Below are 21,454 nucleotides of genomic sequence, written 5' to 3' on the forward strand. Positions count from 1 at the left end.
CTTAAACTCCTGCCAAGGCAAACTGTTAGCCACTTGAGTTTGTTATAAATACCCAGTGGCAGTGGTTGGAAGTAGCCCACGGTGTGTTTTATATTCTGAACTGAATGTGAATGTCTTTGCGGTTATATAGAGTAGTAAATAATTGAGTTTGATTAGGGAGAGGGACCTCATTATCCCCCACCTGTGCCCAGCTGGAAGGGGAGGGTCGAAATGAAGCCATTAGCTGTCTCTCTTACTGGCATCTCAAAGAGCTCAAATACATCTGTGTCTTATTTTCTTTTCTGGCACAATCAGTCGAGCAAGCTAAGCAGGCATGACCGGATTTGGCAAGTCCCAAGGACTCTGGCAAAGATACACAAGGAGAAGGCGGAGGGCAGTCATTTTGGCTTCTCACTGCCCATTAGTCTAGCGAGTTATGTTTTTGGAAAATGTCTGTTTTGAAAAAGAGTACTTTATCCAATGTCAAACATCGCATACTCATACAATACGCTTTGATCTTTAAAAAAAAATTGTCATTGCGAGGGGAAACAAAATGTGGCATTCGCACTAGTGTAAACTCTCTTTATGGATAAAGTAATACCCAACGGGCTTGCTTTAAAGCAGGCATGCTACAGTTATTGCAAAGCTTTCTCTTGCTCATATATTTTCATTTTGTGCCTTGAAGTGCTAGAGAATGAACATGCATGGAATTGGGTCCAGAGCAGGCTGGGAACTAGAGGGGTGTGTCTTCATCTCTGTTATGAACTGGTCAGGACTGGAGCATCAAATGCTACTCTTGGCAACCTTTTCCCACTTCCACAAACTGACACTGGCTCGTAAAACCATGGCATTCTCCAAGGGCTTTTCAGTAGGGACCTTATAAGCCATAGGGTTAGTCCAGAGTTGGGACATTTATAATCAAATTGAACTTGTTACAGGGAAGTTGAACTTTTCCATAGATTGCTCAGTGGTTCTGATCTGGAGGATATGCTCCCTGGAAGTCTCTTCTTCCCAAGCCCCCAGGACTGCCTTCTGGGCTGCAGAGAGGTTTAAAACCAAAGCTTTGGAGTCTGGCTGACCTGGGTCCAAGTCCTGACTCCTCCACTGATTAGCTGTGTAACTCCAGGCAAGGGTCCTAACCTTACCAAACCTTAATTCCTCCTTTATAATAAAATGGGACTGATAACAGCACCTACTTTTTCTGGGAAGATTAAATGAACAAAGCACGTCCTCAGTAAATGTTGACTACTGTCATTGTCTCATCATTATATATCACTTCTTTGTACATATAAAGAGCCCGTAGTTATTATATTAACTTGCTTAGTAAGCATTTTTTATATACAAGTATCGTGTTAGCTACTTTAGAAGTATTTAGCCCTCACACTAATCTTACAGTCTAAAATTAATATATTTTGTAGATGAGGAGACTGAAAGTTAGAGAGATTATATCATTTACCCAAGGAAGGCAGAGCTAGGACTCCATAGCGGGCTCCGTTGTAGAGCTTACTTCACTGCCTCCTGGTAAACCATCTTTCTGAGCATGGCGTAGAGCTAAATGATGACTGTGTTTTGAGACCTCTCCACTAAGAAGCTTTTCTGATCCCCTCACCTCTACCCGCTGGGTTAAGTGCCCCTGTGCTTTCGCACTTCTCTGAACTGGCTTCCATCTTTGTGCTCATGACACAGTACTATAATTCTTGGTTTGCTTCTTTTTCTCTCCCACTGGACTGTGCTAGTTGGGTTGGGAATCATATTGTTGATTTCTGAATCCAAAATAGGGTCTTTAATGGATGAGTGACCACAGGTAAATTTCCTAATGCCTCCAGACTTAGTTTTTATAAAATGGATATAATAATAGTAAAATCTGCATTAGTTAATGTAGATTTTTAAAGCTTAATCAGCATCTGGCACATAGTAATTGTTCAACAGATAGTAACTGCTGCTATTATTGTTATAACTGTTGAATAATATCTTGCGCTTTTCAGATCAAAAGGCTCTTAGTCCCATTGAATTTCTCTGCAGTACCACCATGATTTTTCCTTCCATCATCCCCATCCACAGCCAATGAGTTAAGCTGAGGTGGAACACGCCTGCTTCTCGTTTCCTCTCTCAAAAAGGAAAACCTTGACAATGGAGCCTAGAGTGCTCTCCTTTGAGCTTCAAGGGGGTTTTGATGCCTGGGCCAGAGAGAGGCTGCTTGCTGATAGTGCCCTGCGTATTGCCACCATGCCCAGCAAATTGCACATTGTAATGGCCCTGTGTTGCTGATTAAAAAGCTGTGAGGGTTTCCCTGGCCAGTGTGGCTCAGTTGGTTGGAGTGTCGTCCATACACTGAAAGGTCACAGGTTCGATTTCCAGTGAGGGCACATACCCAGGTTGAGGCATGCAGGAGGCAAATGATCCATGTTTTCTCTCTCCCACTCCCTAAAATCAACTAAAAAATAAATAGACAAGAAAACAACAACACAAAACTGTGAGGGTTCAGATCCATCCTCCCAAATACGCAATCTCTACTGAGGGGCTAGGGGATAGGGAACAAGTGGGCCTCTTCTCTTGGAGTGGTGACTTGGGACAAGGGGAACCATAAGAATACGAACATTTATAAACTCCTTTTACTGTTTGCCAGCCTTGGTGCCAGGTGCTTGGCATTCATGGACCGTTTTATCCTCCTGACAGTTGTGTAGGGAAGTGCCCTCCTCATTTCACGGATGCAGCTGAGGTTCCACATGTTGAGGCAATATTCGGTTAGCCATGGAACCAGGATTGGAACCAAAGGGATTTAACTCCCAGCCCATGCGTTTCCTCTCTAATATGTTGCCTTCCAACTTGGGTTCTGGTTCCAGCTCGCTCCCTATAAATAAGCTTTTTAGATAAAGACCTGTGCCCCTGCTTCCCCTCTGTGCCCCATCACTTCTAGTTTAGTGCTTGGTAGAGAAATGCTTGTTGTGTTAGGTTAATGCTGGTATAAACACTTCCTGCTGGTAACTGGCTTTGCACTGGGACAGCGCTGAATTCCTCAAGTGAGAAATCTCTTTTTAAAACGCCCATATGTTTCTCAGTGGTTACGAGACTTGACAGGACCTAACTTTGAATTGACTGAAGCACTCCTGGCCGTTTAGTCAGCTCCCTGAAGTGGCGCTTCAGTATACACCCAGCGCAGGCAGCCCAGGGAGCTGCGGCAGGGCAGCTGCTTCTCAGTGGCAGTGCCCTAGGGTGCCCTGCGCTGGCAGAAAACAGCCGTCTACCCACAAGAGGAGCAGGAGGAGGAGTGGTTTCTGAGTCAAGACTCTGGGTTTGCGGCCCGCCTGCCTGTCCATCGTCCACCTGTCCATCTGCGGGCTAGTCTCCACCATCCCAGGTCACAACTCCGAGACTGGAATGCAGCGCCACGAGGAAGGGAGGCAGGACTAGCACCCTTCCCACCTGCCACTAGCATTTCCCCTAAGATCCTGGTCTTCTCAATCTCAGGCCCAATGCTCAGCATTGAATAAAAGCAGCCTTAAAAGATGTATTTCAATAGACTTTTTAGAAAGCCCATAAAAAATCCTGGATATGAAGAAATGAGGCATAAAACTCAGAATGTTTGGAAGTCAAGCTGAAAATTGTGGTAGCAAGTCTCCCTATCCATTTATTAAATGGGAGCGGAACTTAACAGTTGCACCTCGATGGGCTCTGAGAACCACTTCCATTCTGTACTCTTGTGTTTTAGAAACGTTTTACCCCCGTAAGTGCCGTAGACTTGGAACAGGGTCCAAAGTTGGCACCCATCCGAAGGGAGAGGAGTATGGAGTGCGAGACTGACCCGAGGAAACTTTCATTAAGTCGGCCCGAGTGTGCCGTGTGTGGGTCGCAACCCCGCTCTCCTCTTAATGTGCACGTGTTTACCGCAATGGAGCCCCAGAGGAAGACAGCGCGCACCCGAGAAGGCACATTCCGAGCCGTGCGTGCCCCTTCCCTTCACTGTTGTTTTCATTTTCCTCTCGTGAACCTTGCTACCCTGGCTTCAGCACGGAGGCTGTAAAGGAAGATGGAGAGCCGAGTTACCTCAGAATGATCACTATCGTTAACATTCACGGGTGGTTCACTTATCATTCCTGACTGCACAGACATGGCAGCCGCTCGGAAGCGTCCGCAGGTGTAGCACGGTGATACATATTACATTGTGCCACAATGGATTTATGTATTCTGTAACAAAAGAAAAGTGTAATGAAAAAATACAGAAGGTAATCCTTTATTCCTCCACCACACAATTTATCAGTAATGCCTGTGGATGATAAGTGCCAGGGATTTCCTCGGCCTGCTCTAACCTTGTCACCCAGGTACGTTTTGGTAAAATGGCAGGAAAATACAGACTAGGGATTTTCCCCCGCTCAAAAATCTTTTAAAAGGACGCTTTTAATTTATGGAAGTTAGTCCAAACACAAGGCTGCCTTTTGAGCTTTTAGTCTGCCTGTGCTGAAAAAGATAAACATATTGGTTGGAAATAATGCTATCAGCCAGCGGCAGATTAGGAGAGAATGTAAGCAGTTTATAAGCAGACACATCTAAAATGGTTCAGGTGGAACCCAGGTGGATGGAAGTTCAGGAGACCCAGCCCGGTGCAGTGTGTGAGGACCCGAGAACTTGTGTTCCCTTTTAGGCCCTACTCATCCATCGCCCAACATATTGTCACAGATGGAGTGCACCCTGGCTTCTGAGGAGAGAGCAGGGGAAGCAAGTCTGAACGCGGATGATTGGCATTCGTTCCAAACACACACTGGCCTAGCGCCAGAGCAAATACCCCCAAGTTTATAAATGCGCAAGGCACTTTACATTTCAGTACTCTTGCCAAAGTATCACTTACTGCATCACTCCCTAAATATAGTTTTTAAAAAAAGAGCTATTTCTTATTTTGCTTTGATCAGTAAAATAAACTTTTAAAGATTGTTCTGGGATGGGGTCCAGCTTCTGAGGTAAAGAATGGCCGTGGCTCAGGCTGATTCAGTAACAGAGTGTTCGGTAAAATTAGCTTGACAGTTCTCAGGCCTGCTGTTCGATAGCAAGAACTTGACCAAGTTAAAATGGATGATCATGCTGGCTAGACCAGCGTCGGCTTTTGCTTTTTAACAAATGGAATGTCAAGGATTAAACAGCAAGCCGTGTGGAGAGGAGGGGTGTGGAGATGTCTTTGTATTAGGGAAGCAAATTGGGTCCTTGGTTTGGAGATCAGCCCCTAGCCCCTGTGGCAAGCCAGCCTCCTGGTTGGGTCCAAGCGAGGGCTGAGGCCCCTTCCAGCCTCTCCTACCACCAGGAAGCTCTCCCCTGGCTTGGCTTGGGGCTTGGCTTTTGTTTCCAATTCCTTGTCAGTCTGAAGTTCTGCCATGTTTTTTGGCCACGTGCCCCTTTGAGATTCTTATGGGGAATGGGAATGCAACCAAACTCCTTGTGGCAATTCCCATGTTCCATAGTTGGAAACTCGGGTCCCATTTGTTACACGAGCTGCTTGGAATTGGCCCGTTTTGTCCCAGTGCCCACGCATAGTGAGGAGTATCTGTGATGCTTGTTATTGCAATTACCAGTCTTAGCGAAGTTGTGTCTCAACAAAGGTGGGCTTCTGTTTTTAGGGTACTTGTTCCTTACCAGTTTCTTCCTATCTAGATGTGAACCCCACCCCCGCTTAGGTTTGATTGGCTACAGGCTTACAAGTAGTGATATGTTAGTATTTTGCCTTGTAATTATTTATGCTTCAGCTAATATTTTGTTTGACCTTTTAGGACTAGGTAGATTAAAACCTTCCTACTGAAGTGTACCTAGAGTATATATATTTTTAAAATATATAAATATAGGGTGTTTCCTTTACTGGCTAGTTAAGAAGAGCATTTTCTTTTCCTTATTCTAAATTGCTTTGGGCTGTCAGATGCCCCCGCCCCCATACACACAAACACATACATGACATTTTTCCTCCCAGGCTCCATGAGCTTTAATATGATGGCAGTGTCTGCCTGCAGTGACATCTACTGACACAAGCCAAGTTTATCGTTTGTCAATCCTTGCTGCAGGATTTGGCTTGGGAGCCGGTATGAGTGACCCACACAGACCAATTAGATTCAATTTGAGATAATTTAGAAAAACCTTCCATAACTCTGACCTCTCTTTCACTTGGGACTGTTCATACTAGAATGCTTTTCTGCCCCTGTCTCCGTCTCTCTCTTATTAGAAGTAGCTTTTTTCAACCTGTTTTTAAATAATTGGCACTTTGATTTACACTTATTAAAACTTTCTTAAACACAGTGAAGACTGCAATATACCATCCCTCTGGTTGAGTGTTGGTGATGATTTAATATTTGTCTTTTTCTACAGAAATGCTGCTCATGGATTCTCCCTTATTCAGGTGGACAACACAAAGGTCACTATGAAAGAAATATTGCTGAAGGCAGTGAAGAGAAGAAAAGGATCTCAGAAAATTTCAGGTAGCATAATTAAATTATACCCTGGCAATATAAGCTAAAACCTTGGTTAAAAGTGCTTGGTTTGTGCATGCATGTGCTTGCATGTGCATATGTGCATGTGTGTGTGATGGCTGGCTTCTAGATGTTCCAGATATTGCTGCTAGAAAGTTTGGTTAGCAGGTCTACAGTAAACAAAGTGATTTATTTTTATCTTTTTTGCTTAATCCTCACTGAAGGATATTTTTCCATTAATTTTTTAGAGAGAGTGAAAAGGAGGGGGAGAGACAGAGACACACATTGATTGGTTGCCTCTCACATGCACCCTGACCAGGGCAGGGGATTGAACCTGCAACCAAGGTACATGCCCTTGACCAGAATAAACCAGGGACGCTTCAGTCCGCAGGTCAACACTCTATCCACTGAGCCAAACCGGCGCAAGCATGTCAAACTCGCACGCTTGGGCTAGGGCAACAAAGTGATTTTTAAGTTGCCCCTAAGCCTAAAGAAGGTACTGGGTCAGTGGTATATGTGAGAAGAATGTGTTCATATTGGTTATGAAGCTTTGTCATTAATAATTTTTGATAGATTAAGACAAAGCTACTTGAGCTTACTATTAGTTGGTGTAAAACTGTCTTGAAAACCAAATCAGTCCTAAATTTGCAGTAATTCTTCTAATTTCATGTTTTCACATCATTTTCAGTGGAGGAAAGTTTTAATTTGTAGTGCTTGCAGTATGAAATAAAAGGGAAAAATGCATTTTTACCAAATGAGGACAACTGCAAAAAAAAATTATTTTAAGATAAATCAATTGATTCACAGAAATGTCTGTTAATCTCTAATTTCTCATTACCCAACTTTATACAGAAATTAAGCTTATGGCATTAGCTATGGGATTTAAAGTATATGGAAAAAATATTACCAATATAGAGAAAGAATTATTTTGAAAAATAGCTAAAAGGTTTGTCAGACCACAGACATCTTTAATATAAATCAACCTACATATGACATGTGAGGTATCTTAGCTTTGTAAGTAAATGAAACTTCTTAAACACCTTTGGTTTCATCTTTTGGAAAGGAAAACATCATTGTTCAGGTTGAAGAAAATAGGTTTGTGTTCTTTTTAAGGGGAGGCATATTATCTGTTCCAGATTTAATTAGCTATCTTTAGATGAAAGCTGAAGTTTTAATAAAAGTTAGAAGAGATAACACAGTGAAGGACACGGATGAGCTGTCTCAAGGCCATATTCCAGGGGAACGATAAGAGCTGTAAAAAATGGCAGAGGAGAGCAATTGAATGGAGCAATGAAAATCTGATTCTCATAAAAGAGAGAGAGAGAGAGATGCTGGTAGGGGCGGTTGTAGATGAGACCTGCTAGCGTCTGCAAGCAATTTGGATGCTTGCCAGGAGTCATTGTTCACCCTCGGCTGTGGCGGCTCCGTCCAGATGTGCCAACTGCACGTTTCGGCTTTTGCCAGCTGACTGCGCCGTTTGATAACCAGCTCTCTGGATGCCCATCACTGGCCGCAGAGATAGAATTAAATGATGATGATCTTCCCACAAGTTGGGAGAGGAAACAATGCATATAAATCTTGATTTCATCTCAGCATGAGAAGTCTTTATCCATCATCACTCATAATGAACAAGTCGTTAGCTGGGATGAATGGTGTTCTGGTTTTTCCAAACACCTCTTTTGTTCATTTTTTGGGTGACTTTTATCCATTGCATGGGGGTCAAACCTCTTTGCATTTAGGGATGATTGAAGAGGCATACCATCCCCTTCCCAGGGGAAAGTAGCTACTTTGGAGTTCTAGGTGCCAATCGAATAGCATTTAAATAGCTCCAGATATTTAAAGATATTTATTAAGCATTCATCTTCCTTTAGGGTCCTTATTTTTTCTCATGTTTTGTTCCTGAATTTTTTTACATAACAGTGTATTTTGTGACAGATCTCTTATAGTCTAAGATAGCATTATCCAAGAGGAGGTAGAACTAACTTTTTAAACCTTCTTAATAGAAATTGTGCTGTCACAGATAGACCATGAAACTTCCTGAGATACCGCTATCCCTCTGTCCCAGCCATCTCTGTCCAATTGGATACCTGTTTTCCTATGTTTATCCCCAGCAGCCATGTTTATCATACACACATTTATTTATGTTCACCTCCGTATGCATGCCCTGATATTTCCGTCAGAGTCTTTGCCATATCCTTGGCCAAGAGTTAGGACTCGTTATCCGAAAAACAGTGACCTGCATTATTTATTCCTTTCATACTAGGGAAGTTGATTGAGATTGGTGCATTTACATAAATTACTGTCCATTTTCTTCATCCAAAAAGCTTTTTAAAATAAGAAGCCCTTGCTATTCCTTTATTAAGTCTGGCCTCATGAAATAGAAGGATCTGCAGTTTGGCAAAGAAGTTTAGTTAACATCAATTTGGGAAAGGCAAGGTGTATTTTGTATTGTTGAACTTTGTATTGTGGAGTGGACTTGTTTTGGAGGGTGATTAATGAAAAGACAAAAATCCTCTTGTCAGAGGCAAACACAAATACGTTTACTTAAATAGAAAAAATTATGTTAATGCTCACAGTTGGCTGTGAAATACTTACTACTTACCCATTAGGACACATGAACTTAGTTATGAACTTGGTGGCAGATGTCAGGCTAGCAGCGCTCATCGGAACTTCCTCAGCCTCTAGCACAGTGACCTCCTCAGTCTTTGTAAGAGAGTGCCTGGCACCCCTGCATGAGAGAGCTCGGCCCTCTCGTCAGACAGCTTTCACCTGTTTGAGTTCAGAACGCACTGGTCTCTCTGCTACTCTTTCCTGACTTCAGTGAGAGGGCAGACAGACCACTTGAGATGACACGTGTGCCGTGTGGAGTTGCCAGTTCTCGCACTGTTTGTTCATTAGGGGTTAGTTGCCTTTGACAGGCTGACAGTGAACTTCTGTTTCTTACCCACAAACCTTTAACTTCATCTTTTTTCCAGACTGACGACTCTCCTTTTAATAATAATGATAAATTGAAAACTATTTCATTATCAAACCAAGATGTAGGCCTCATGGCTGTCCTAATGTTTAAATACTCTGCTGCCCTTCCCTCTGGCACTCTCTCCCCAGTTTTCGTTTGTAAAAAAATCAGAAGGTGATAGATATTTGAGCAAAGAATTCTTCTTTGTTCAGGTAAATAGCTTTGTCAATGGAAACCCGCAGGGTTTTAAAATATTTTTGCTTTTGGGGGGGAGAATATCATTATAGACACTTGTAGTTGTTCTAAAATTTAAAGTTGCATTTGTAATTATTTCATCAAATCACACTATTTATGAACACTGCAGGGTTTTTCTATTAATATTCATGTACTGAACTGAAGTAAGCTTTTCACAGTGTGTTCCAGTCAGTTCTCTGCTAAGGCCCATTTTTTAAATGTCTCTTTTAAAGTTTCTCTCCAGCTTTGCATTTTATTACTGACCTACTTGACATTTGGAATCTACCTGTACTGGCAGAAAGTCTCCACAGTTTAAGAAAAATGTAAATGGAGAATCCAATTTTAGAAGAATTAGCTGAAACCTCTTTACTAATTTTAACAGTTGGGTGGGTGTGTTTTTGACATAATGAAAAGTAGCCTGTCAAGTCCCCTGCTTTAGCTGGTAAAATACACTGACCTTTTATTTAGTGGGTAAAGGCCTGAGTTCATCAAGTTCTTCCTTTGTCAAGTTCATCCTCACAATCAGTGACCTTCTGAGCTTCTTAGTATTTTGTTGTTTAAAAATGCTGTTTTTCAGCAACCCTGACCAGGCTGCTGAAGCATGAGGCTGGATATGACAGACACTTGAGAAACTGAAGCAGATCCAATTTCAGTTCCCGCATTGATGCAGAAATACTACATAGGTGTCTCTTGATCTACAAAAGAGAGAAGGCTTCAAAATGGGATATTCTGAGCAGAATTGTTTTCTGCCCGCTCTATTTCAGTAATGTTGTCATTATGAAGTGGGGGTGTTTATCATCTGCTGCAAAGTTGAACCAGAAGCATCTTTACTTTTTTTTGTCCATTCTCTCCTTTTAATATGAAAGGCAAAACTTTTCCTCTTGAAAAGTTCTTACAATGTTGTTAATAAAACTTAGGATATTCATTCCTACTTCCCCTTAGAAAATTTCACCTAGGATTTGAAACATAAATGTTAATTTTGTCAAGTGGAGTCCCTCTTAACATCTCTGTTTAGAGTCATAGACCACCTTATTGCTTGCTAATTTACTGTGTTTTCACAAGACCCCTAGGCTGTCACCAAAGACATAGTCTGGTCTAGGACTTCTCAAACATTCCCTAAAGCACTGCTAGGAGCAGAGAGGGGTTGTGAACATCTACCATCGGTGCAGGGTTCATGTCTGAGGGAGACAGCTAATGATGACATCATCGCATTCTCAGTTTATCTTCATAATTCATGTGAAATGTGTGTATTTATCCATAATGTATTTGTAGCTGTGTTGTACATTCACACATTGTGTGCTCCCATGTGCCGACCTGTGCCGGGTGCAGGGAGACAGTGGTGAGGCAGATCTACAAGGCCCTGGCTGAGGAGGACCTTACAGTCTAGGACAGTGATGGCGAACCTATGACAGGCGTCAGAGGTGACACGCGAACTCATTTTTTTGGTTGATTTTTCTTTGTTAAATGGCATTTAAATATATAAAATAAATATCAAACATATACATCTTTGTTTTACTATGGTTGCAAATATCAAAAAATTTCTATATGTGACACGGCACCAGAGTTAAGTTAGGGTTTTTCACAATGCTGACACGCTGAGCTCAAAAGGTTCGCCATCACTGGTCTAGGAGGAGAGTCATTGTAAGGGGCTGAGAGAGAATAATAAGGTTCGGGAGCTTGTGGTCTAGTATAGGATGCTCAGGGAACTGCTCCCTGAGAAATTGACATTTACACTGTGACCTTCACATTTAAGCCAGGAAGAGCTGGGGAGGGGCAATGACTGTTAAAGCTCACTATATTTTAATATAAAAAGAACATTGCTTTGCAGTCGATTTACTTAACTCTCTTTCCCCCAACTTAAAAAAAAAAAAGGTAGTAAAATTGACACTAGAATTCTTCCCTGTGCTAACTCCCCACGGTATCCATTAGCAAATCCTACCAGTTTTACCTCCTGAGTATATCCTGAATCCATTCAGTCTTTTCCATCTCCATCGGATGAATTCAGATCCACGTGACTTCACCCGGACTGTTGAAATAGCACCCAGCTGGTTCCTGCCCCTGCTCTTGGCCCCTCCAGCTCCTGTCTACACAGCAGCCAGAGAGATTGGTTAAAATATAAATCAGATCATATCTGCTCCAAACCCTTCAGTGGTTTCCAGTTGCATTTAGAATAAAATCCAAACTGTGACCACTGAAATACACTGCGGCCCAAAGACAGTGTGACAGAGGAATACAGGCCAGCTGAGAACGCAGGCAGCCAGGGGGGGATGCGGAGCCTGTACCCCATTAGAGCCGGGACCAGGGCCCTGTCCAATAGACTGGCAGCAACAGGGTCAGTCTCTGACTTGCTCCCTGCAGCACCTCACACAGGAGGCCTTACTTCATACCTGAGAGACCTAGAAAGTTGTATACAAATCAATTTGTTATTTATCAAGAAGGTTTAAAGGGGATTTGTGTGTCTTCCCAAAGGTCTCTTCCAATGGGGTAAAAGCAGATTATTGAGTGCCTTTGTGCACTTAAAGATATTACCTCATTTAATTTTCACAACACCCCTAGAAGGTAGATTTTATTATGCTTCTTTTACAGATGAGACTTTAGAAATGTTAAAAAGTGGGAAAACAATGTGCATCTTAGAATTAAGGAACTATGATAACTATATGTGTAGTCATATACAGTACTTAGCTCTCTGAGCCGCCCTTTCTTCAGCTCTAAGAGAAATTAAAGTTACCAAATTTCCACAGTAAGTAAATGGCAGATTCTAAATGGGAGCCCAGGCTTTTTTGACCTCAAAGCCCATACTCTTTTTATTGTACCATGTTGCTTATTAGAACCCTAATGGGAGAACAAATTTAAAATTCTGTAAACAGAAATGTTCATTGATTCTAAGATCTAAATGCACCAGGGAAGTGCAGCATTTAAAGGAACCCTGTGGTGAATCTGGATATAAAGCCAGGAATTCTTTTGTAATTGCACAGTTTGTCTGTATTGGTGTCAGTTTTAATGTTGTATGTCTAGCTTTCTTAAAGCAACATACACCTGTCCTGAGCTGCCCTATGGAAAGAGAAGCCCATATGTTTTAAATGGAGTAGGATTTTTAACACTCTTCTAACCTGAAATGCTCTCCAAAGGCTACAATAAGGTAAAGAATCTGCCATCTGTAGGGTTGAAAAGAGTCCTACTTCATGTGTAATTGTAAAGACAGAAAATTCAGTAATATTTCTTCCATGAAAGTAGTTGTGAACCAGAGACGTGTGGTTTTCTTATGCTGTAGCCAGTAATCCTTTAAAAAAAGAAGAAAGATGAAGAAAAGGTACATAGGACTGTTTAAATGTTCTCTGTTAAAAAAAAAAAAAAAGGCAGGAATTTCTGCAGAAAACTGCTCCTCCTCATGAAAGAACAAATAACCATGCCGATGCCACTCATGCTTGGGGCTGGGTAAGTAATAAAAACCTGCTACTGGGTGTCCAGTGACCCAGTGGAAAGTGATACAGTAAATTGGGACGGCTAAGGGGTCTAAATGTATAACTCGGAGTGCCCCAGGCAAGACGCTGCAAGTTAAATATTCCTCCCTGCCTCCTCTCTCTCAGTTCATCCCACCTGTGCTTCCCCTGTCTGGAGAGCTCTGAGGCCCCCGATGGATCTTCTTGAGTATAGAGGAGAGGACGTTAAAGATGGCATTGCAGCCAACTGTTTTACCCAGAAAACCTGGAAATTTAGAGAATTTATGTCAAGCAAAAATCTTTTGGAACCACTTTAGAGACCCAATTATTTTAGAAGGGTGTTATGAGCTCTTGCAAGCGCGACATCAGAAAAACTTGAAATATATCATTCGCCAAAACTACATTTGGCCAGCATTTACTCTTCCTGCTAGTCGCTAATCTTTCCGAAGTTCCTTTTCATCACAAAATCTATGCATTCACTCCATCCGGGGCAGTTACCGGGATAGATTAGGTTAAGAAAAAGCAGAATGAAAGGAAGAGAAAAGCCATATTCCCGTGAGAGGCTATGTAGTGGTCTAGGAGGCAGGCATCTTCTGGAGTCAGAGGACTTTTCCCTGGGTGCACTAGGGACAGTCCCAGAGCACCACTAATTTAATAACAACTTTTCCGGATAAAAAAAAGAAACGCTACTACATTATATGTACATATTGATTACAAGCTGTATCCTGATTTTAGAAATGTTAGAAAATGGGGAAGTAAGTATCCTAGAATAAGAAACTATCTGAGCCTTCCTTTTCTAAGCTGTCACAAAGGAGAGGTTGAGGTAGGAAAGAGCCACGTGTGCGGCTCTGAGGTCAGCAGTCACCATCCAGTGCTGCCTGCTCTGTGCCAGCCACTGTACTAGAAAACGGGTTCAGAAGAGGAGGCAGGAAATCTGGTAAGTCCACAAGTGGAAATATACAAGCTGCTAAAACAGCACAGAGAGGGGATGCTTAAAACCACTGGGTGAGGTGGGGACTGAAAAAAGATGCTCTGGAATAAGTGATTTCTGTGGCAGGTTTTGAAGATGAATTAGAACTTAGGCAGATGGGTGAGTGAGAAGAAGAACATTCCAGACAGAGATGTTTTGAGATGTAGTCACAAAACATAGACATTTCAAATTCCTAGAGCAGGAAGAGGGCAGAGGATAAGCTGCAGAAGCTAAGCAGGGGCCAGATCTGATCAGGCCAGGCCTGATAGTGCACTCAGAAACAGAAGAGGCCCTGGCCGGTGTGGATCCGTCGGTTGGAGTATTGTATTGTCCCACCATACATCAAGGGGTGGTGAGGTTCACTTCCCAATTGGGGCACTTTCTCTCTCTCTCTCTCTCTCTCTCTCTCTCTCTCTCTCTCTCTCTCCCTCCCTCCCTCCCTCCCTCTCTCTCTCTCTGAAATCAATTTTTAAAAAAACAATAAACAGAAGAGGTGCATCCATTTACTGGGGCTTATCATGCAGGAAGCACTGTGTAGGCACTAGACGTTTTATAGAGGCCAAGAAGTGGTCCTTACCCTCAAGACACGTACGGTTTTGTTGGGAAGACAAACCAATAGGCAGTTACAAAACCATGCACATGATGAGTGGAAGTAAGTATAGGGATCTGGTTGCACATTGTGGGAGGGGAGCCCTAGTCTGTTCTTAGGGAGTCAGGGAGGACTCTCCTGAGCAAATTCCCTGGCTGGTCCCCGAAGAGAAGTAGAAACTGTCCAGGTGCCAAGGGACGGGAAAGGCATTCCGGCCGAAGGGGCACAGTGGGAGAGCCTGGTGCCTCTGGACACTGCACGGAGCCCAGTATAATAACGCAGTGAGTGGGAGTCGGGAGGGTGGGAACGATGAGGCTGAAGTGGTCATTTGGGACCAGATTGTGTTTGTAAAATGTTCAATTTGAACTTTATTCTGATGGCAGAGGGAGAACCATTGAAAGGAGAGCGACATAGTCATAATTTCTAAGAAAACACCATCGGTGTTAAAAAATGGATTAGAGGGCATAGAACAGGAGGCGGGGACACGGTGAGGAGCTCCTGAGGACGCTCTCCAACGTACGCTGCGCCCTGGACTGGGGTGTGGAGAGTGGGTGGTGCTCGGCTCAGGAAGCAGAGGGATGGACACCTGGGAAGTGGCTTCTTTTATTAGAGCTACAGCACAGTTTGGGGGAATCGAAGCAGCTTGGAGTTGCCGCCAGTTCTCCTGGTGTTAATATTAAAACAAGATAGAGGTAAAAGGTTCTTAAAGATTTTTAAAATAAATTTAAATACTTGTTTGGGGAAAATATAACATTTTGGAGGTGTGTGAAGTAAAAAGTGAAGTGGTTTCCTCTTGTAAATCTTTTGGGGTTTTGGTATTTCCATGCAGATATACATATAAGCAGTACGTTTGCGGGGGCAGGATCCTGTTTTCTTATTTCTCAAAATCACTCTATACCAGCATCTAGCAGAGTGCCTGTCAAATAGAGGACAGTCAATAAATGGTAAATGAACCCATGAAAATGTATCTGCATAAATGTTTTTATTAATGATTCCATGCAAGGTATGTGATTTTGCATTCTTTTACTCAATATGTCATAAGCATTCTCTATTAGAGTGACCACTGCATTTTTATCATTCTGGTTAAATTTATTTTACTATGAGATTGCTTATCAGAGGTTTGCTTATTTAAAATGTTGAGAAAAATAAATTGCCCTTCAGAAAGTTTATACCCATTCTTTGACATTCGGAGATTATATGAGAGCACCTCTTTCCCCACCCCCTTCCCAACTCGGGATCTTATCAATCTTTAATTTTTGTCAAACTGATGGTTAGTGGTTAATACCTAGTTTTAATTTGCATTTCTGGGTTTTTAGTGTAGTTAAGCATTGGTAAATGTTTTTATTAGCCATTTATCTTTCTAAAAGGTGATTCTTAAGTCGTTGTTTTAGTGGAAAGAGGTATTGAGAGAAGTCTCATTTCAGAAAATGATTTTTAAGAAGTACCATGTAGTTTAGAATACAATTCTCCGCAGCTCACCTCCCCCTTTCCTGCTTAAGCAGGTGCGTGTACACACAAACACACACACACGCATGCACACACGCTTCAGTATTACAGAAAGGCCAGCATTTCACTTGTTTGCCTGCTGCCCTTGGTTCACCAGCAAAGCTTTATGTTTAAAGAGAGCCAGCTGCTAATTCACTAGACTCCAGTTCAGCTCATTTGAGACCCTTATGTTTTTACCTGCTTGCTTTGTCATCAAAATTTAGTTTAAAAAATAGATTTCCTGTTAAGTAGTTTATTTTAGTCTGGTACACTTAGAAAATGCATCACAATCTGGAAATCAGAAGTGTAGACAACAAAGTTGTTACCTCTTAACAGGTTTATTTGGGGAGGCACATCTAAGGACACGTCTGGCAGCATTATGAACAGCACTGGCACCAAGGGCAGCTGTAGGGGGTTAATGGGGACCCTGCATCATTCCTTGCCATGTGCCTGGTGAGTAAACTCCTAGAAGTTTCTGGGAATCAGAGCAAGTGGAGAAAAGGCTGCAACCAATAATCAGTGTCACAAAGTGGGGATGACTAATTTGCTGAGAAGACCGTTGAGACAGATGTTTAATTAGCTGAAGTCAGAGTGGATAAATTGGGAGAGGACTGCCTATGCAGAAAGACACCTTTTCCCCCTCATCTCTCATTTAACTTGTTGTTGTTGTTGTTCTTACCATTTTCTTTTTGAAGGCAGCATCCTCAGTTTGGGGGAAGCTGGGGAGGGGAGTAGAGAAAAAGTACCCTTTGGTTACATCTACTGAACATGTACTGTATTCCAGATATTTTTTATTTAACCTTTACAAAGACCATGTGAGATGGGCAATATCTCTTTCTTGATGGTTGAGAAAACGGAGATTGCCTACATGTTTGTGTGTATTGTGTATGTGTGTGTTTTACTAATGAGTCATATAGATGAGATTTGAACCTAGACCCCTTGATTCTTGAGCCCAGAATTCTGTTCCTTGTACTTAAATGTACTGTATATGAGGGAATTTTCTGGAGTAAAAGTAATAGTCTTTATATTGACAGGAGAGCTAGTGCACACTGGTGAAGGCATTTGTCAGAACTATCACATGGCACTTGTAAGATGTGTGCCTATCACTGTGTGTAAATTTTCCCCAAAAAATAAAAGGAGAATCTTAAACAAATATTGAACACCAGTTAATGTTATGCACACTGAAGGGTTTAAGAGTGAATGTAGTGACGTCTGCTCCTTACTTTGAAATGCATTTTTTAAAAAAAGGATGGACTGATGAATAGATATGTGATAAAGCAAATATAATAAAATGTTAATTGTAGGATGCAGGTGGTGGTTACGTGGGTTTTCAGTGTACTGTTCTTTCAACTTTTCTGTAATTTAAAAATGTTCATAGTCATAGTAAAATAGCATAGAAATCATAAAATCAAAAAAACATAATTTAGATTCCATATATATAAATTTCTGAATTGACAAATATATGTTCTGGTGGCATAGAAAGCACTAATTTTTACTTCTTTTTGTGGGATATTTTATTTTTCATTACTTCATATGTTACATGACATCTTGAGGTCACAGATTTTTCCATTGACCTGTGGTTTTATTTTTTTAAATCTTTAATGTTGAAAGCATTACATAGGTCCTCTTTTTTTTCCCCTTAACCTCTTCCAGCCAGCTCCACCCCCACCCCCAGACCCTCACCATCCCATTGTCTGTGTCCACGGGTTATGCATATATGCATACAAGTCCATTAGTTGATCTCTTCCCACCCACCATCCCCTGCCTTCCCTCTGAGGTTCAGCAGTCTGTTCATGCTTCTATGACTCTGGGTCTATTGTTTTTAATAAATATTTATTGTTGAAAATATTACATATGTCCCTTCTTGCCCCCCATTGCCCTCTCCCACTCCCCTCCCCACCAAGCCTTCACCACCCTATTGTCTGTGTCTATGAGTTATGCATATATGCATATGAGTTCATTGGTTGATCTCTTCCCCACCTTCACCCTCCTCTGCCTTCCCCCTGAGGTTTGACAGTCTGTTGGATGTTTTTATGTCTCTGGGTCTATTTTTGTTCATCAGTTTATTTGGTTCATTTGATTCCTCATATGAGGGAGATCATGTGATACTTGTCTTTCTCTAACTGGCTTATTTCACTCAGCATAATACTCTCCAGGTCCATCCATGCTGTTGCAAATGGTAAGGGTTCTTTCTTTTTTATTGCTGAGTAGTATTCCATTGTGTAGATGTACCACAGTTTTTTAATCCACTCATTTGCTGATGGGCACTTAAGCTGTTTCCAAGTCTTAGCTATTGGAAATTGCACTGCTATGAACATAGGGATGCATATGTTCTTTCTGGTGAGTGTTTCCGGTTTCTTAGGGTATATTCCTAGAAGTGGGATGACTGGGTCAAATGGCAGTTCCATTTTTAATTTCTTGAAGAAACTCCATACTGTTTTCTACAGTGGATGCACCATTAGTGACTTTGAGCATTTTTTTATGTCTCTTGGCTTTCTGTATGTCCACTTTGGAGACGTGTCTATTTAGGTCCTTTGCCTATTTTTCAATTGGATTGTTTGTCTTCCTTTTGTTAAGTTGTATGAGCTCCCTATATATTTTGGAGATTATCCCCATCTCAGATGTATCGTTGGCAAATATGTTCTTCCATGTAGTGGGCTCTCTTGTTATTTTGATGATGGTTCTGACCTGTGATTTTAATTAGCATATACAGTTATGAATATAGTAATACTTGTTATTATTTACTGAATATTCAAACTCTTGATTCTTAAAACTTTTAATTCTTGAAACAGCCTTTTGAATTGGTTATTTTTGTTTTATAAATGAGAAAACTAAAGCTCAGAGAGGATACAGGACTTATCCAAGGTCATATAGCCAGTAAGTTGGGGAGCTGGCATTCACACCCCAGATGTATGACTCCAAAGCTTATATTCCTAACCACTGTGCGGTACTTCCTATCACTGGTTAAGGTTATAGGATCCACAACTCAATGGAAGCAGGTATGTTTTTCTCCCTGGAAACACCGAGTGCAGTTGGACATGGCAATATGATTCATTGGAAAGGGACATAGGCTCTGGAACCAAATCACCCCAGCTGTACCTTTCACACAAGCTGTGCAGTTAGGCAAGTCATCAAGCCTTTCTAACCTGAGTTATCTTTTCTGTCTGTCAGGGTAATAATACCTACCTTGTAGGGTTGTTGTTTTGACTGACTGCATGTAAAACACTTAATCCATAGTAAGTGCTCAGCGGATGTCAGCTCCTTTACGCCTATTGCCACTACCACGTCAGGCACACCATAAAACCTGGCTTTTTAGGATCTTATTTACTTCCTTTTCTACCCATACAACTTGACCTTTGCCTGCACCTTTTGTTTTCCAATGAATTAAGTCTATAGAAAGCTGATGGCCTGTGATAGAACCAGCCGTTTGAATTGTGCTGGATACGGATCTGCTGGAAGCACCCTTTACTCTGAACAAGGAGAAAACTAGATCCGGAGAGTCAGCTCCAATGACTTTTGACTAACCAGAAAACCCATTCTGTGTACGTGGGTGTGGGTTAATGATCACAGGCTCATTCGTCATAGAGCTTATTTCAGCGATTTTAATTTACTGTGCCAAAGGTTCTAGACTAAAGGTAAAGTGGACAAGCTACAATTGCCTGAAACAAACATGTTTACAAGTGATTTTTAGGAGCCTTAGTATTAACAGATGAGTAGCTCACAGAGTCTATTGCTTCTTCTCAGAAAACATTTAAAAGAGGGACTGTAATCAAACACCAGTATGATTTCTGGGGGAATGATGACGGAAGTGACAGAAAGGCTGGGAGTGCTGCGCCTGCTCCTCACATCCATGAGGAAGCAGAAGGCCCTCTTTCTTCAGGAGGCCGTGTATGTGTCTGTGCTGCTAGGAGCTGTAAGGAAAACTCTGCCACTACCAAGACTGAGTTTAGCCACTTTCGATGAAAAACCATCCCTTTAGAAAGAAGAGCTAGCCTACTGCAGGAACCTTTTCCAAGACCAGCCCAGGGACTAAGACACCTGACTTCCGTCTCCCTGCCTTCAGAGACCTGCCTGGGGCTGGTCTTCCCCCATGAACAATTTAAAGGGCAGCTTTAACCATTGCAATTCCAACTTTCCACAAGTTTTTCCTTGTTGAGTAAGTTGCAGATACTGGTACTTTCTGCAACAGCTTTAAATGCATGAAGGAAACAAAAAAAAAAAAGAAAAATGCTTCAGCAGTGAGGGTATTTCTTTTTCTGTCTTACACTGACAGTAATTCCCCGAGACAAAGATGACTTAAAATCAGGAAGAGACGTTGGAGTGGCACTGTGAGGCAGGTCTCGGCAAAGACCTGACGGCACCCACTTCTCTCGTTACCTTGCTGCTCATCGCAGGAGGGCAGTCAGCAAGGGCATGGAGAGCACTGTGCCATCCAACCAGCATTTCAAACAGAAAGTCAGCGAGATGTGATTAAAGCCAAATGCTGCAAAGGTGCAAGGTGGTCTATTGGAACTCCTCCATCTTCCCCCCAAACTGTCACCACATAATCACAGAAATAGCAAATCATAACAGAACCCAGCTTTCCTTTTGTTGTTAATCCTCACCCGAGGATATTTTTTCCATTGGTTTTTAGAGAGAGTGGAAGGGAGGGGGAGAGACAGAAAGAGAGAAACATCGATGTGAGATTGACACATCAATTGGTTGCCTACTTACGCACCCTGACCAGGGCTGGGGATTGAGCCTACAGTAGAGGTATGTGCCCTTGACTGGAATCGAACCCGCGAGCCTTCAGTCCGCAGGCTGACGCTCTAACCACTAGGAAAACTGGCTAGGGCCCCAGCTTTCCTTTATTTTTTTTGCACACTACATTTAATTTTAATGGAACAATATGAATTAAGATAACGTTAAAACGAAGTATGATTTAAGTGTAAAAATCTTTAGGGTCATGCAGCTCTCTCAAGCAGTGTGTCCAAAACCAAATTCATCACTCAATAAATATTTATGAAGTCCACTACATTCCAGGCAGTGAATAAGGATGACAGGGCCTCTTCCAAGAGAGCTTTAATTCTGGTAGGGGAGATGGCCAATACAAAGTAAGCATACCAACAAGATGCATTTGATAGGTCGTCTCACATCCAGCTTTTAGTTGTCCATTTTCTGATAAGCAGGACTCGGTGAGTCCCAATTTTTTTTAGTTTCCCTCCGGAAGGGACTCTCTCTTGCCCAGGATCGGCATTTCCTCAGTCTTTCCACTTGAGCATCTCCTAATTGACTCCCAACCCCACTCCCTGCAGCAGGGACAAGCGGACAGGGCAGCAGTGGCTGGGTGAATTCATGAGTGGCGAGTGACTCCATCTGGAT

The 21,454-nt window shown here is 42.1% G+C and overlaps 1 protein-coding gene across 18 annotated transcripts in view; it reads left to right on the forward strand.

Moving 5' to 3' along the window:
- Positions 1–21,454, forward strand: part of MAPKAP1 (mitogen-activated protein kinase associated protein 1) — a 185,402-nt gene that overhangs the window by 86,281 nt on the left and 77,667 nt on the right. For 17 of the 18 annotated variants that reach the window (XR_002831084.1, XM_023760126.1, XM_023760115.1 and 14 more), the window contains one exon: positions 6,319–6,428. Coding sequence is in view for 17 of the 18 variants with exons in the window: in XM_023760126.1 (XP_023615894.1) it covers positions 6,319–6,428 (110 nt within the window). In the remaining variant the exon portion in view is untranslated. Of the gene's footprint in view, positions 1–6,318; positions 6,429–10,186; positions 10,333–21,454 lie in introns of those variants that run through there. The other variant, XM_023760123.1, reaches the window with a different exon arrangement.

Source organism: Myotis lucifugus, unplaced genomic scaffold (assembly GCF_000147115.1).
Source record: "Myotis lucifugus unplaced genomic scaffold, Myoluc2.0 scaffold_173, whole genome shotgun sequence".
NCBI lineage: Eukaryota > Metazoa > Chordata > Mammalia > Chiroptera > Vespertilionidae > Myotis > Myotis lucifugus.